Here is a 15,371-nt window from a genome sequence, read left to right as displayed (position 1 = left end):
ACCGAGTTTATCGAGTTTACCGACACCGTACGTGGCTGCGGTAACGGAGATCCACTTTTGAGTTCCCCAGATTTCCTGGGGGCACATGACCAACTTCCATGAGGAAGTCAATTTGTGGTCTGATTATTTGGTCTGTGATCCCTCAATCGCATGGTCTTTTGTCCTTCCCTATACGTGGGGTGGGACTAGTACTACTAGTCACTAAGGGACCCCGGTACGAGAGGGAGTGTTCGCCATGTCGACCCCCCGTACGCCTGAGTGGATACGGAGAAACGCCCCCTACAAATCCCTAATCGGAAATCTGTTCCACCCTGGCGACTCTTTTACATCAACAACAATGAGAATTACGAATCTATCTTACCCCTCAGGAAAGGGAAAAAAAAAAAAAAAAAAAAAAGTGAAAAAAAAGGCAAAGGTTCATGCAGCAAGAACCAAATAAACTGCTCATCTGCCTGTGGCGCTTGCAAAAGATCCCCACAGAAGATGTGCGTCTACACGGCACATCGGTACAGATCATCTACCGCGCATATCATATGTAAGTGGTCTTTACCCCCTTGCCTGCCACCTCTGCATGTATCCTGTATGTGTGCACCGAGGTTTGAGGGGGAAGATCGTAGAATTATTCAAAGAGGAGTTCGCCACCTCCAGCTATCGATAATAGTCTACTAGTGGTTTAGATTATATATTTCTCGGGGAAATTGAGTTTATAGACAGCTCTCTTTCTCTCTCTTTCTATCGCCGAAGGAAATACCTCAACCATGGTCACGAGACCACTTGTCTTGTCCCCCATCTTCCAGAAAAAAAAAAAAAAAAACAGTTAGATCACCATTATGAAACATGCTCAAAGTCCAGACACAAGACACAAGGGGGGTGAGGGGATTTCGTCGCGTTTGACTCGACTCCAATTGCACCGATCTTGAATCACAGCGATACGCCCAACCACCCCCTGCATGGATTTACTTGATTCCATCATAGATGAGACCCTCCAATACCCCACTACCCTGCGCCTACCTACTGTCTGCCTTCAACCGTTTTGCATTCTACTGTCGTTAGCCTTTGCTTTCCCCTTCCATGTCGTGAAATTTCTAGTGGGCTGTGCATTAGTGCCTGGAACACTGTATGCACACTGTACACGCCCACATCGCCAGAATGTAATGTACATACCAAGGAATATCCCCCGAATCGCCTGTTTTCAGCGACATGCAGACCTAGAGCTAAAGCAACCTTTTGCCGCTGGATGTGGTTTTTTTTCTCATGGATCCCACTGGATATGGTGTTTGCTTTTGTGTTGCTGACGCTGCATATCGGGTGGGGACCTGATCCCCAGCTAGAACTTTTTAGCGCATCCCTTTGAGAAATCCTGATAGAGGATACCGTTAAGCGCCCTGTTTGTTGAGGGTTTGGAATTTTTATCGCTGTCTTTTCTATTTTTATTCGGGTTGTATGTTGTGGATTGTAGAATATAGAAGGAAGTACGTATGCATCGTCAGCAGATACCCACTCGATTGATACCAACATGGTCTGTAGAACTGGTCCGGTACTACGGGTAAAATATATCCAACATGGACTTTTTGATGCAGAATCATCGGTCGGTTGGTTATAGTATCGCGCTAATTGAAAGATGTGCGCAGCTACGTGTCCTTCTTAGAAAAAGCTTCGTCATGGAAAGTGACTAGTTCTTGTTATGTATGTAGTTATGATAGTAATTGTCCGGAGTCTCCGTCTGTTGTTTGCATAAACCTGTAGATCGGTGGTAGGGCTTTTCTCTTCGGAGTGTAAAGGATTAACATCGATTTCTTGTAGATATATTGTATGTAACACAGACTCGACCAGTATCACGGATGATGTCTAGAATGGTTTATAAGCTATCCATGGTATCCATGAAGATATATATATATATATTTGTGGCAGGGTTTACTTGTATATATGCCTAATGGGCATTCACGTACAAAGCGACAAATAGCCCTTCTACGATCAGATCCACACATCTGGAAGAGAGTAAAAACTACTGTTAACTCCCGCTCCCAAGGGATGGAAAGGCATGGAGACAGAAAGAAAACGACAGGCGTAGAGTAGACATTAACAGCGAAACTACCAAAGCGTATTATGGCTCTCATCAATTGTGGTCGAAGCCATTGACTCCTCGGGTATACCTCAGCTTTGCAACAAACACTGACGCATCGGTTGCTGCGAAGTCGTCAAGCCAATTCTTTTCCCATAGTCCTGTAATTCATACTTAGGAAATTGCACACTGGGGCCAGACTGATAGTCGCTCCACTGAAAAGTCCAAAGTAACCTGCGTAATAGGCCCGAACCGCTGAGTCCTGCTGGACTCTGTAGCACGGATAATATAGCTCAGGGAATCCATTTACAAGAAAGAAGGCTTTCCAGTACCAAGTTTATTTCAACTCTCTACGACTCCTTTTCGTCACCTTCTCCACTAAGCACTCATTCACCGGCGTCCTCACCCCAACCTCCCCCCCCCTCTTCACCCAATACCCATTAATGAACCTCACCTCCGTCTCGCGTCCAGCCCTCAAATCCCACACCATCGAACACGTCGTCTCAGCAGTCTTAGTGAGAATCGCATTCACTGTCGCCTCCAACCTATCCACAGCAAACCGCTCCTCTACACCCGGAACATCCCTCAATTCTGGCAACGCAAGCACGACATTCGAGATCTCCGTGAGAATCTCCCTCCGCGTGTCGGGGAGAGTAAAAAGAAAACCATTCTTCGCATCATTCAAGGCGCAAAGAGGGTTACAGAAGGCGTTGACGGCTAGTTTCTCAAGCTGGATCTGCAGGACTTTGGTGTAGGGGTAGGATGTTGCGTTTAGCCGCGGCGATAGGGGGAGATTATCGAGGAGGTATGAACTTGAAAACTCCTGGGGATGGGGTGCTTCTTCTGAGCGGGGAACTAATCCCAAGGACATCGCTGCGAAGCCGGTGTGCGTGACGTCGAATGGCCGATTGAGCGTTACGCCGTGCGAGATGACTCCTATTATGTAGTTGGGTCGTGTCTGGGGGTCAGGGAATAATGATTCGTTGACTTCGTCGATCATACCGCTGCCGTTTTGGAGGAATAGGATGGTGGATTTGGCGTCTAGGCGGTGCTTCAGGGGCTGTAGTGCTGAAACGGTTTGTGTTGCTTTGACGCTGATGATGAGGTGGGAGATGCTGCTGTTTATGGCTTCCGACGAGGGTGATGAAGGCTCGGGATACCATCCATTTGTTCGATGTACCTCCAGGTCATAGCCGCTGTACCCTATTTGGGACCCTTCTCGTGTTGTAAGTAGAATTTGGTTTCCGTTCTCCTGATATCCACCTAGCAGCGATTCGCGGTGAAGAAGGAGAGTGACGGAGGGCCTGCTGGGGATTTCGGACAGACCATGGGCGGTAAAGGTGCCGATACTTCCAAGCCCGAGGACATGAATCCTTGATGATGACTCTGTATGAGACATAGAAAAGGATCGTGCCATTAAATGGTTGATCTTTGAAACTGGTCGGGATAAAGGCGATGTCAAGAGCCCGTACTTGACACAGAACAATCGCATTGAGAGTGGGATGATAACAAATTCGATTTTCCAGACATTCCGTTCAGCAGGCTAGCGAAACCCCAATTGCGATGTATAAGTTATATATACAATCATCGAAACCTATAGGGCGTGCATAGGGTGTATAGGACTGTCTTTAAGCACTTCGATTCGGGTTGGTTACCCGATGCAGAATGTGCCGGCCGCGCCCTACGCCCTACGCCTCTCGGCATAACAACTTCGGCATTCATCTCTGCGCGGCGGAGAGAATTTATGTTAGACTCGAAGCGATCTACTACTAATTCTCAGCAGTTCCATGATAGAGACGAAGTGGTGCCTCTGCCAATCACGTCTGAGTTGGTTTAAAATTTCAACCGCCGCCTTACACCTTACGCCTTGCCCTGGACGCCCGTTTCAATATCTGCTGTGTCTTCCCAGTCTCGGTTGACGCACGAAATATGTTCTACCACCAGAGAATGAAGTGTTTCCATCACTCAATAGTACCTGAAGCGATCATGGGCAGCGATCCAAGTATGTTGTTGGCTGTGCCTTCTTTGACCCTCTCGAAGGCGTCACTAGTATAAGTCGCAGTTGTTTCCATTGAGATGGGTTGTTAGTCCTAAGTACTTCTTAATTTCTTTTTGTGTCATAGGTTTATGAATACTACATGCCATGATCGCCTTTGCCCACTGGGATGTCTCTCGATGAGCTTCTTCTACCTCTGTTAGTTCACCGCTTGACTAATGGACAGCCTTTTCGCCCGTCTAGCCTCAACGAACTTGACGTCTCTAAGCTCCAAAGTCACTCGAACTGATGAACCGAGCCGGTCTCTACAGATGATACCCCAGGATAAGCCACCCACAAGATATTTATGGATCAAATGGTCCGGTCTGCAGTATCCGGATGAGAGGTGCCAGAGATCATACCCCATGGATCTCTGTTGCTTGCAGTCGTCCGCGGGTGTATTGCATCGTGCCACATCGTGCTTGAAGCATGAAGGCCTACCGGGGTTATGGTGGATTTGGAGAGCTGCAGAAGGAAAGCTACAGTTGGTTACACCATTGAACAAACACACCATAGAGCCCGGTGTTACAAGACAATCCGTGCTCGACTTAGCACGCGAGAGGCTCTCTGCCATTTCTCCTCATTGGATGGGTGCCGAGCTGGTGGAGGCCCTAAAACGCAGGGTGGGTACTGACCATCGAATCGACTAAATGTTAGTATGTCTCTATGCTTCAGCAGTGGGCGACCGATATCATGTACTGAGCTGAGTATATGGACAGGCGCGTGATAGACGAAGGTCATGTATGTAGTGACCCACTGTAGAGGGTGTGGCGGATACAGCGGAAGGGGAAGAGGGTGAAGGATGGAGGACTATAACAACACATAAATAGTTTGAACTTAACATCGTACAGTACTTCAGTGAAAGGTGAGCAGATTAATTCATCCCCCCCATACCAGTTTGAGGAGTGTCTTCCAGGTGGTGATCTACCCCTCCAGATCTGGGCTCGATATTGTTCCCTTCCGCACAGTGTAGATGTCGAAATGCAGAAAGCCATTCCGGGTTATCAGCGATAGTCTGATTCCACGAGTCCTCGGAGTCGTAAAGAACTCGTCTTGCTTCCTGTTGAAACATATCATCTGTAGGCATAACACCCTGCTTTATTTTCTCTTGAGCATAGCGGCTTAAATGCAGTGTAAGAACCTGGGTAAAGGAGCTAAGCTCCGACATGGAAATGTTCTGCTTAGCGGCAGCCTCTGCTTTGGCATCTTCGGCAACTTTGTCCGGGTTCGCTTTCTGCTCTTCAGTGAGATAATGGGCGCGCGATGAGATCTGCGCAAAATGATCCTGGACGTGTGTGTTGGTCGCAGAAAATGGAATTTGACTCTGAGACTCCTCGGCTATCAGATAAGGGGGTAAAGAGTTCGTAACCTGCGCAGCAATGGAGGGTGGAAATCCGTGATCGCCTTTCCAATCTTTCATTGTAGTATTTTTCCGGAAATGTTCAGCCAAGTGGTCAACTCGTTGTTCCCAAGTATCCATACTGTGATCACAGAACCCGCAACGTGACGGGACAGCAGAATGAGAGATCTTCCAATCGTCGATGAGAGGCAAAGTGTCGACATTATGCACGAGGCGCAGATGTTGCACTAGATGATCCTTACGACGAAAGGAGCGTCGCTTATCAGAGTCACCGTGACATACGTTATGGTTATGTTGATCGAGGTGTGCTGCACTAGGATCTAGTGCGTTACAAAACGCACAGTGTTGTCTTCCTGTCATTCCTGAGAAGACGGTGGTCCCATGGGGAGCGCAATACCAGGCCTCTAGGTTCAGATGCAGAGACTTCTCATGCCGAGCCCAGTCATATCTGCTCCTGAATTTATCACAACAGAACGTACAGCAAAATCGCCGAGGCTTATCAGTTTTTTCCCGTGCCCGTACGGTATTTTTGCTGGCCCGACCTTTAGAGATACGGCTCAAAGGATCATCTGACGGAGAGTGTGATAGAGCGGAGCCGAAAGAAGCATTTGATGAACCACTAGATTCACCGCTTGTTGCGGACGGAGCTCGCCTATAATGGCGGAATGCATTGTGCCCTGTGTTGCGTGTATCCGGGTGGCTGCTCCTCTGAGTCGACCGCTGGGTTGGTGCTTTCTTCAACGCGTCCAGAATGGCTGATATAGACGCCGGCTCATCCTCTGGTGGAGATTCACGCCATCTCTCCATGGGATCCATTGCATTCGCATTGGGGATAAAAATTGGGCCGCTCTGTTGATGCTCCTGTCGGATCAAATAGCGACTCCTGCGCCGGGGGAGGCCAGTACGAGCGCTGGAGGGTATATTGGTTTGTTCAGATACGCCTTGGCTGAAACCTGGCTTAGCAGGCTCATATACCCGAGCACTAACGCCTGGTTCAGTAGCCGAAGTGCCGTCAGCTATGGTGCTCGAGACCTCAGGAAGGAGACTGTGTAGTCGTTGGAGGTCTGAATCAGTAGGCAACCACGCACTACTGTCAATAAAGTCATCCCCAGATGACACTAGTTGATTTTCTCTGTCCAGACCATGATCTAGAAAAGTGGTTTGTGGTGTTAACTGTTGACCAAGTTGTTGATCGGTCTCCAGTAAGTTCACAGGACACAGCTCAGATGGTGGCGGTATCAAAGGGAAAGAGAAGTCAAACAAGCTTGGATCCAAGGCCAAATCCACTATAGAAAACAGTGAGTTAATGACTCTTGTCTTCTGTAGGCGGACTTAAACTGACCGTCATCTCCTATGTCACTCACCGTGAGCGAGTTGACATCCTCCCGCTCACCAGGGCGATTCCTATGCGACATTATATTCCAGCACTAGGCCCTTCTTTTGATAAGACAATCTACTACCTACTTAGTTTGACTTCATGTATCAGCCGGGGCAATGTTGCTCTTGAGTGGCGTCCATCAAACGCAGATATTCGGAACAGTTCCTTCATTCACCGCCTTCCTGTCACGGAATCACCACGTGCATCATGATAAGTTCTCCTTAAGAGTGAACAGGCTTCGATACTAATATTTCCTCAACTATATTGTGATTTCTGATAAATGTATCTGTATGGAGGCATTGGGAATCTCGCATTGTATTATAAATTTTGTCGATAAGTTATGATCGCATACCACCTTCGCAAAAGAGCCAGATGATATGTATAGATTAGTAATTGTGTTGGTGGCTAACTTAGGGCTTGAGAATTGGGCACATAATTGCGTCAAGCTTTACCCTAAACAATGAAAAATGCAGGTCTATACTATACTCTTGATTCATGACCCTCCCAGAGACATAGGACGATTTCCCAAGTTTCAATGTCATTGACTTTAGCAATTCCAGGCAACCTAAGACATGGCTATCAGGTATTGGCAGATATGGAGATAAAGCACAGGTCATGGAAGGTCGACGCGAAGAATTCTTGTTCCAGGTTTGCTGATGCTTAGCACAATAAGCAACAAATCACGCATCTGCCTCCCTTTCCCTGATCGATGATGGGGTGGTTTCAGTGTGAACAACAATCCAGTACTAAAATCCACATCGTGTCATTTCAACGGGATCCCCCGATCAACGCTAGTACACCTAGAACCTATGGTGATAAGCGATCTATCGCTTGGACCTGCCCAGACTCTGAAGATCGAGGAGGCGATTTCATATGGTATCTATTCTAATTGGTCTCTCTCATCGACATTCCTCCCCCTCCCCCCAAAAACCATAGCAATATGCTCGAACCTGGGGTAGAGCCTCTGCTCAATGCGCTCCACTCATTACTGTTATCGGACTGTGGATAATAGATAATGGACGGTAGATAACCAGGTGTTTCGGTAATATCTTGATGAAGCTTGTACCAATTAACCTAAGTATAAAGATCCAACACTTTCGATGATAATGCGGTCATCAAGTCGCAACACTCAATTCCTCTGCTTTGTGGTCTTTCACAATGCTGTTCTCCCAAGACCGAGACCTCGACGTGCCCGGAACCGAGCTACTAGTTGACATCCAGCATAATTTGGATGTCGCTCATGATGGCTCGGACATCATCTTGTTGCCGCGTCCCACAGCCTGCGAGGGTGACCCACTGAACTGGTCGAGATGGAAGAAATACTGGCATCTTCTTCTTATCTCAATCTATGCTTGCGTTTTCTCGTTTGGTGAGAATAACACGGGTGACGCCTACACGACCATTGTAGAAATGACTGGATCAACGATGACGATCATGAACGGCGGGGGTGCCCTCAACTATCTATTATTAGGTCTGGTAAACATTTTCTGGATCCCCGCCGCCATGAAGATTGGTCGGCGATTCTGCTTCCTCGCGACATTGTTGCTCTGCATTGGCTCATCACTCTGGATGGGTGCCTTCCATACCGCAGGGGAATGGTTCGGTAGCAACATTCTCAACGGACTTGGGACCTCGGCCTACGAAGCAGTCATTCAGCTTGTTGTCTTCGATTTATTCTTCGACCACCAGCGCGGTCGTATGCTAGGAGTTTACATTTTTGCTCAGCAGCTAGGTTCGATTATTGGCCTGGTTGCTGGTGGCTATATCTCTGATGGACCAGGTTGGCGCTGGGCGCAATGGGTTGTGTCTATTGCTGAGGGCATTTTAATCATCGCCTTCTTCTTCACCTTCGAGGAAACGATGTTTCCCCGGTTCCTCTTCACCTCCTCCCACACACGTCCGACGAACAAGGCCACAATACTAGCCCAGTCAGATGCTGCCCCAGAGGATGAGGCAGCAACAACGAAGGGGAAGGGACCAGTCATCGCGGATAATGCCAGTGTTGAAGAAGGTACAGCTTTCTATACACCAGAACCTTCTCAGTTCCCCAAGCGGACGTGTCGGGAGAAACTCAGGCTGTGGGTTTACTATCCGCAAGATCACACATCATATTGGACGTACTTCAAGCGGCCATTCTTCTTGTTAGGATTTCCCAACATTGTCATCGTATGTACCTGACTCACTTGTGCGACTTGGTGCAGTTGGGCTTGAACACAGTTGCTAATTGAAAAATCCCAGGCCGGGGTTATTTTTGCATTTGGCTGCACCTCGGGTATCGTCACCAATAACACCATCTCGGAAACACTATCAGCTCCTCCATACAATTTCACCGATGGTCAGACGGGCCTCGTGTACATCTCCGCCCTAGTCGGCAGTGTTATCGGTTACTTCACCAGTGTTTTGGGTGACAAGATTGTAATCTACCTCGCCCGACGAAAGGATGGTATCAAAGAGCCCGAAATGCGTTTGTGGGCGCTGGTCCCATGCTTCTTCTATGCCGGACTGGGGTATGAGATATATGGCTGGGGAGCTGAGGCAGGCTCACACTGGATTACACTTGCGGTGGGCATTGGAAGCATGATTGCGCAACAGGTGGCTGCAACCTCTACTGTAAGTTCTCGTGGGGGTCTATTGGCCCTGTTATACCTAGTAACCGTGATGACAGGCAACGGCGTACGCAATGGAGTGCTTCCCTGGTGTGGGGGGAGAAATTGTTGTCATTCTTGCCATTTGCAGTTCCTTCATCAATTTTACCATTTCGGAGACGACGCAGCCGTTTCTGAATGCTGTGGGGATGGGTTATTTGTTCTTGTTCTACGGTATCTGCGTGGTTCTGTCGTTGGTGGCAGGCATGGCAGTGTATATTTGGGGAAAGAAGTGGAGGAGACGGTGTGCACCGCGGTATTATGAGTTCCTGGCAGAAAGAGGGGGGAATATCTAAAACATTTCATGATGCCTAGAGTACTGTAGTACAGTAATATCTTGATCTGATTAAATATATGTACCTATTAAACTCAACTTTATATAGCGTGTTTCATCTTGCAACATGATCCCCGGGGGCTGCTCCTCCTTGCCTACATTCACACACACACACACACCTGTATGCACCCCAAACACGGCCGCTAGCGTTGACGGTGATGGTATACTACAAGGCGTACTCCCTAGGGTGACGAGTTACTATCTACAAACCGAAAGATTCTGAATTGGAGATAGGCTGGAGATAGGGCCGGCTAAGTCGGCGATACTTAGTTGGACAGCTTACAGGGGTGATAGCCAATAGTAGATGCACTGATGCTAGGGAGTCTTTGTCTATTAGCTGTGGTCCGGGCCGCTTGCTTTACCGATCTTTGTTTTTATATTATTTCGGACCAGGATATCACCAATAGGTGCTCCGCGGTGGCCCAGATAGAATATGGTGTGCTGCAGGGATGTACTGAGGCTGCGCTCATGAGTAGTCCTTTGGGGTATCCAAGGGCACCCGCCCTTTGTCTCACAACATTCTGCTAAGTCCACAATTCATTCTGTTGCGATTCTACGCAGTCTTATTCTGTTGGCCGCGAAATTGTCCCGGTAAGATTAGTCTTGTTGACAGCAGCCGCGGAGACTGGCAATACCAGTTATCTGTATAGTATGGCAGAAAATGGCGAAAAGGTTATCCAAAGCGACAGACCCTGATATCCAGGTAATTCCAATCAAGGAAGCATTAGAGGATAGCAATGAACCAATGAATTTCCGGCCGTGGCAGCAGCTGCCCGTGTTTTTTGCGATGGGACTTGGGATCTTCATATTAGGGCTTGCAAGTATTAGCGTCGCGGTCTGCAACACGTCAACTGACCCGCAGGGCTACAGGACAATACCATCGTGGGTACAGCAGCTCCCACCTTGACCAATGAATGGGATTCATTGACCGATATTGGATGGTATGGCTCAGCATGTAGGTGATATAGAGCAGTAATTTAGGGCTCTATATAGTCGGCTCTTGATCATTAGCTGATGAGAATCATAGACCGACTTACAACATGTTCAACGCAGTTTCTTTTTGAAAAGCTGTACGAGAAGTTCTGTGTGAAATGGGTTCTTGTTATGGCGGTGGCCATCCTTGAAATCGGGTCCATTGTGTCTGCCTCGGCACCGAGTTCAGCTACATTCATTGTCGGAAGGGCCATCGCTGGCTGTGGCTCCTCTGGGATTCTTAACGGAGTTTTAATGTCAGTTCTACCCCTCTTGATCTAGCTAACCATGTTTTGAATACTGATTACTCGTATGTCAGTGCAATTTCTCATACAGTTCCGCTTCGCTGGAGGCCAATATGCAATAGCACCGTCGGAGGCCTTGAGTGCATTGCAATGGTCGTCGCACCTGTAATTGGGGGTGCCCTTACAACATATGTCACATGGAGATGGTGGTGAGTAATGCAAATATTGTGCGGGAGGACCGGTTTCTGACACTTCTTGTGATGTGATAGTTTCTGGCTCAACCTCCCTGTGGGTGGGTTCACGATGATTGTGATTATCTTCCTCTTCAAGAACCCAGAGTGTCAGAAATTTACCGATGAACCATTCTTCACCAAAATCAAGCAGCTCAACATTATGAGCCTTCTCATATTCACTGGAAGCGTTGTTTGTATCCTGCTAGCACTCCAATGGGGTGGCACTACGTACAGTTGGAGCAGCGGTAGGGTCATCGCTCCCCTGGTGGTCGCCGCAGTATCGTTTGGAGGCTTCATTGCTTTCGAGGTGCTGCAGAAAGATGCCGCTACAATTCCTAGATCTGTGATACTCAACAGAACCGCCGGACTATGCTTAGTATACGCCTTCTGTTCATCGGCGGCCTTTAACGTTACAGATTACTTTGTAAGTCACCTGACCGTGTGCCATTCACGATAGCGAACTAGCCATGGCTAACATATACCTTAAAGCTGCCGATCTGGTTTTTCAAGCGATCAAGGGTGCCACAGCAGCTGAGTCTGGACTAATGCTCCTTCCATCTATTATTGGTCTTTCTATTGCCGCAATCAGCTCGGGTTTCATCGTCTCGGCCATAGGATATTATATACCTCTCATGCTGCTTGGTTCAACAATGATGGCTATTGGATTCGGGTTCCTAACAAGCTTCACACCAAGAACCACAGATTCTGCCTGGATCGGCTGGCAGGTCATGCTTAGTATCGGCATCGGCCTAGCGTTCCCCCAACCCTGGTCGGCGACTCAGACGGCGCTTGACGCGAAGGATATCCCCGTTGGTATCGCGGCGGTTGGCTTCTCTATTAGCATTGGTGCCGCAATTTCCATTTCCGTGTCGCAGAATATTTTCACAAACCTCCTTCGAGAGGGTTTATCTAGTGTCCCCGATCTATGACGTTGGCAATGTCATAAAGCAGGGAGCGACGGGTTTTCTGAAGATTGTACCTGCATCAGAGAAGGAACGGGTAATTGATATCAACAACTTTGCCGTCACAAGGGCTTTCTGGGCCGGTGTCGCTGCAGCCTGTGTGGGGTTAGTGGCTGCACTATGTATGAAGTGGAATTCTATGAAGGAGCTAAGAAGAAGGGTATAGTGGAGGAGTAATTGAGATATGTTTACGCTTTACCGCGAGATCGTAGTATCTAAAGATGATATCTGACTTTAAAATAACGATAAGCATTGATAACATCACATGACCCACCGGTGATTGGCTCGTCGGAGTTCGGCGCCTCCACTCCGGCAGAAATCCAATGAATCAGTCAATCATAGGAAAAGATCGCGATATCAGATTCATCTCTGGCGTCGAAATTATGAACTGGCATCCAGGTTTCCTGCGGTAATCCCGGCTGAGGCTATTCCTCCTGCCCAATCATGCACAATGAGCAAGCGCTCGTACCAAGAGTCATTCTCTCCCGGTGGCTCGCAGCCGCCGGAGCATATCGATAACAGTCATAATGGTTTATTACCTATCAATGACCTCCTCTCACCAACGCAAGATCAGCCACAGTCGGCAGGCTCTAGCAAAAAGCCTCGGAATTTTATTGCCACAGTAGTAAGTCTTCCTTGACGTCTCTAGCTGTGACATTATGTTCCAATTTTTAACCCGTACAATAGGCATGCGAAACATGCAGGCTCAAAAAGACCCGATGCGACGAATCCCGTCCAAAATGTGGTCTGTGCAAGTCCCTCGGTCTAGAGTGCGTCTACAACGAACGCAAATCGTCCAAGTATGTAACTTCTATAGCGCATTAGTTACCAATTGCTTTTCTCACTAACATTCTGCAGGCGAGACCATTCGCTCAGTTTGATTATGAGCACTCTCCATAGAATGGAGACCAAATTAGAAACTCTTCCGTCTTCCATCTGTAATGATTTACAGTCACGTCAGAGGCCCATCCCTCGAACTATTGATAGCCCATTAGATACGAGCACCCCGGGCCGCAGCAGTCAGGGTATCAACGTCCGAACGTCTGTTACGAATCCCCTGGCACAGGGCCTTACTCCTGACGCTATAGAACACGACGATTTTGAATTTGATGAGCATCAGAAAGCGACAAATTCGAACGGACTAATCTCAATTTCCTTCAGTCAGCATGGGGTGATTCTCTGGCCAGGGGCCCGGGATATCCTCCCCAAGAGACTACTTGAAGCTCATGAAAGACTAGGGAAGAACTATGTTATCGACATGGAGGCCAAAAGACCTCAGCTGCCCATGTACATTTGTCCATATCCTCCACAGGCTGGTGATGACTGGCTAGAGGCACTTCCGCTGGCAATGATTAAAGGTCTTTCCGATGCTTTTTTTGCCACCTTCAATCCTTTTACACCAATTATGGATAAGAATTTCTACTTTGCCTTCACGATCTGGGCAGCAATTGAGAGCGGATTCGGCTACACAATAGAAAGCTGCCTAGTCCTGAATATTTTAGCATTAGGTTGTCATGCTGTTCAAGCTCATCAAGAAGGGAATTATCCACTACCCGGTACCCGGAGTAATCATTTTGAACCGCCAGATTGGATGGCGGTGATCCATGAAGAGCCGTTGGGCCTACGTTTTTTCAATGAGGCACGTCGACGCATTGGTTTCTTGATGTGCGACAACGACCTCCAGAGTTGTCAATTTTATATGCTGTCATCGTACGCGACCCATTTCTTTACTAATCCAGGTTATTGGCTAATCAGAGAAATAGTGTCTACTATAGCCAAATCCTCCGTCCGATGGATGCGTGGGCTATGATTCACCGCGCTGCTACGTGTTGTCTTCAAATGCTGACCAAGTGAGTCCATCGGCTTTATTATCACTCTGCGCTTCGCTAATCAATACCTCTAGCCACGACGTCAATTTCGATGAATGGGAGGGTGATATGAAATCCCGCGTATACTGGAACTGCTTAATGAACGAGACCATCCTAGTGCAAGAACTGCATCTCCCTCCTAGTGGCCTCGCCCGACTCGAGGAATTTGTGCCCATTCCAAAATTCATCACCTTCGAAACTGTGGGCTTGGTACCCCCTCGATCCTCCTTGCAAGAGCTAGACGACTCCTTCTTCCAATACCATTTCCTCGCGCAGGTCGCCCACCGCATCATCCTCACTCGCATCCGCCACTCGTTGTACTTCTACTGTAAGCCACCTATCACTCCAGCCCACACTGAATCCAATATCAAAACTAACAGTGCAAACAACACACACACACAGCCGACTCAGGGACCTTCCCACTTCCAGCTATCAACGCAGAGCTCCACCACCAACTCGAGCAATGGCGTCTCAACCTCCCACCTGCCATCCAATTCCAAGATACCCACACAACCACCCCAGCAAATGCCAACAACGCAACCACCACAACCCCCATTACGTCTCCGTCAACACCCATCTCCCCCCTCCCTCTAGACCCTAACCGGCCCCTCTCCCCAGCAACCGCCGTCTCAGAAGCAATGCTCCGCGGCCGCTTCAAGATCGCCAAATTCCACATCGGTCGTCCATACCTCTACAAAGCCCTCCGTATCCCCGCTTCCCTCTCAGAAGACGACCTCGAACAAGTTCGCAGCGGCCTCCAAAACGCCATGAACTGGCCCGTCGTCGGCGGCATCTTTCAAAACATGAAAAGTTGTATTCCTATCAAATTTGCCTTTTGTTCTCAGTATGTCTCCCTTTCTTTCCCCTAGCTCTTCTCGAACAACGTCCAGGTTCATCATAGTGAACTATCCAGACTGATTCGATGTAGATTCTTCGGCCAGGTCCTCCTTTTCTATTGTATCTCCCACTCCCCTGACGCCCGGCTGCGGAGTACGCTCCCCCCGGACTGGGAGCGCTGGAGCCAGGAAATGCTGCAGTTCTTGGAAGATTGTGCGCCTTTTAGTCCTGCTGTTGCCAAGGATTTGGAACTTTTGAGGCTTTTATGATTACTACCACCCCCCTCTCTTTTTTTACTGTTCGTTCGAATTTTTTTGATGGTTTACTGTCTTGGATATAATAGGTTTGGGTGGTTAGTTGGTTTACATGTAAACTATCGTCTGCTTTTCTTTTACTTATATAGAATAATGTTCAATGTCAATGTCTGGGTTACGTACGTA

The 15,371-nt window shown here is 48.1% G+C and overlaps 6 protein-coding genes across 6 annotated transcripts; 4 read left to right on the top strand and 2 right to left on the bottom strand.

The window, feature by feature from the left end:
* Window positions 1–977: 977 nt before the first annotated feature.
* BDV27DRAFT_127658 (uncharacterized protein) lies at window positions 978–1,403 on the top strand (the record flags this gene model as incomplete). The annotated part of the gene is made up of 2 exons (XM_032066818.1): window positions 978–1,242; window positions 1,368–1,403. Coding segments are annotated over 2 exons (294 nt in total), but the record flags the coding sequence as incomplete, so codon positions are not given.
* Window positions 1,404–2,399: 996 nt separating this feature from the next.
* On the bottom strand, window positions 2,400–3,592 carry BDV27DRAFT_171960 (ketopantoate reductase family protein; the record flags this gene model as incomplete). Its single annotated transcript, XM_032075733.1, has 2 exons — window positions 2,400–3,448; window positions 3,535–3,592. 2 exons carry the CDS (start codon window positions 3,590–3,592, stop codon window positions 2,400–2,402), a joined length of 1,107 nt encoding a protein of 368 aa, XP_031928058.1.
* A 553-nt stretch (window positions 3,593–4,145) lies between these two features.
* On the top strand, window positions 4,146–4,859 carry BDV27DRAFT_108813 (uncharacterized protein). The gene has a single exon (XM_032064468.1). The coding sequence runs from the start codon at window positions 4,277–4,279 to the stop codon at window positions 4,745–4,747; it is 471 nt and encodes a 156-aa protein (XP_031928057.1). The 5' UTR covers window positions 4,146–4,276; the 3' UTR covers window positions 4,748–4,859.
* On the bottom strand, window positions 4,860–6,908 carry BDV27DRAFT_108812 (uncharacterized protein). Its single transcript, XM_032064467.1, has 2 exons — window positions 6,800–6,908; window positions 4,860–6,743 (listed from the first exon to the last, which is right to left on the bottom strand). The coding sequence occupies exons 1-2, from the start codon at window positions 6,870–6,872 to the stop codon at window positions 4,972–4,974; spliced, it is 1,845 nt and encodes a 614-aa protein (XP_031928056.1). The 5' UTR covers window positions 6,873–6,908; the 3' UTR covers window positions 4,860–4,971.
* A 1,085-nt stretch (window positions 6,909–7,993) lies between these two features.
* On the top strand, window positions 7,994–12,193 carry BDV27DRAFT_157365 (major facilitator superfamily domain-containing protein; the record flags this gene model as incomplete). The annotated part of the gene is made up of 7 exons (XM_032072496.1): window positions 7,994–9,001; window positions 9,074–9,445; window positions 10,685–10,769; window positions 10,842–11,043; window positions 11,106–11,240; window positions 11,301–11,692; window positions 11,754–12,193. The coding sequence occupies 7 exons, from the start codon at window positions 7,994–7,996 to the stop codon at window positions 12,191–12,193; spliced, it is 2,634 nt and encodes an 877-aa protein (XP_031928055.1).
* A 421-nt stretch (window positions 12,194–12,614) lies between these two features.
* On the top strand, window positions 12,615–15,371 carry BDV27DRAFT_127649 (putative C6 finger domain protein). The gene is made up of 7 exons (XM_032066817.1): window positions 12,615–12,851; window positions 12,914–13,026; window positions 13,085–13,936; window positions 13,990–14,076; window positions 14,130–14,422; window positions 14,497–14,938; window positions 15,023–15,371. Exons 1-7 carry the CDS (start codon window positions 12,678–12,680, stop codon window positions 15,198–15,200), a joined length of 2,139 nt encoding a protein of 712 aa, XP_031928054.1. The 5' UTR covers window positions 12,615–12,677; the 3' UTR covers window positions 15,201–15,371.

The sequence above is a fragment of the Aspergillus caelatus genome, assembly GCF_009193585.1.
Source record: "Aspergillus caelatus strain CBS 763.97 unplaced genomic scaffold BDV27scaffold_78, whole genome shotgun sequence".
In the NCBI taxonomy this organism is placed as follows: domain Eukaryota; kingdom Fungi; phylum Ascomycota; class Eurotiomycetes; order Eurotiales; family Aspergillaceae; genus Aspergillus; species Aspergillus caelatus.
The sequence above is the reverse complement of the archived record's forward strand: the minus strand, read 5'-3'. Positions and strand labels throughout refer to the sequence as shown.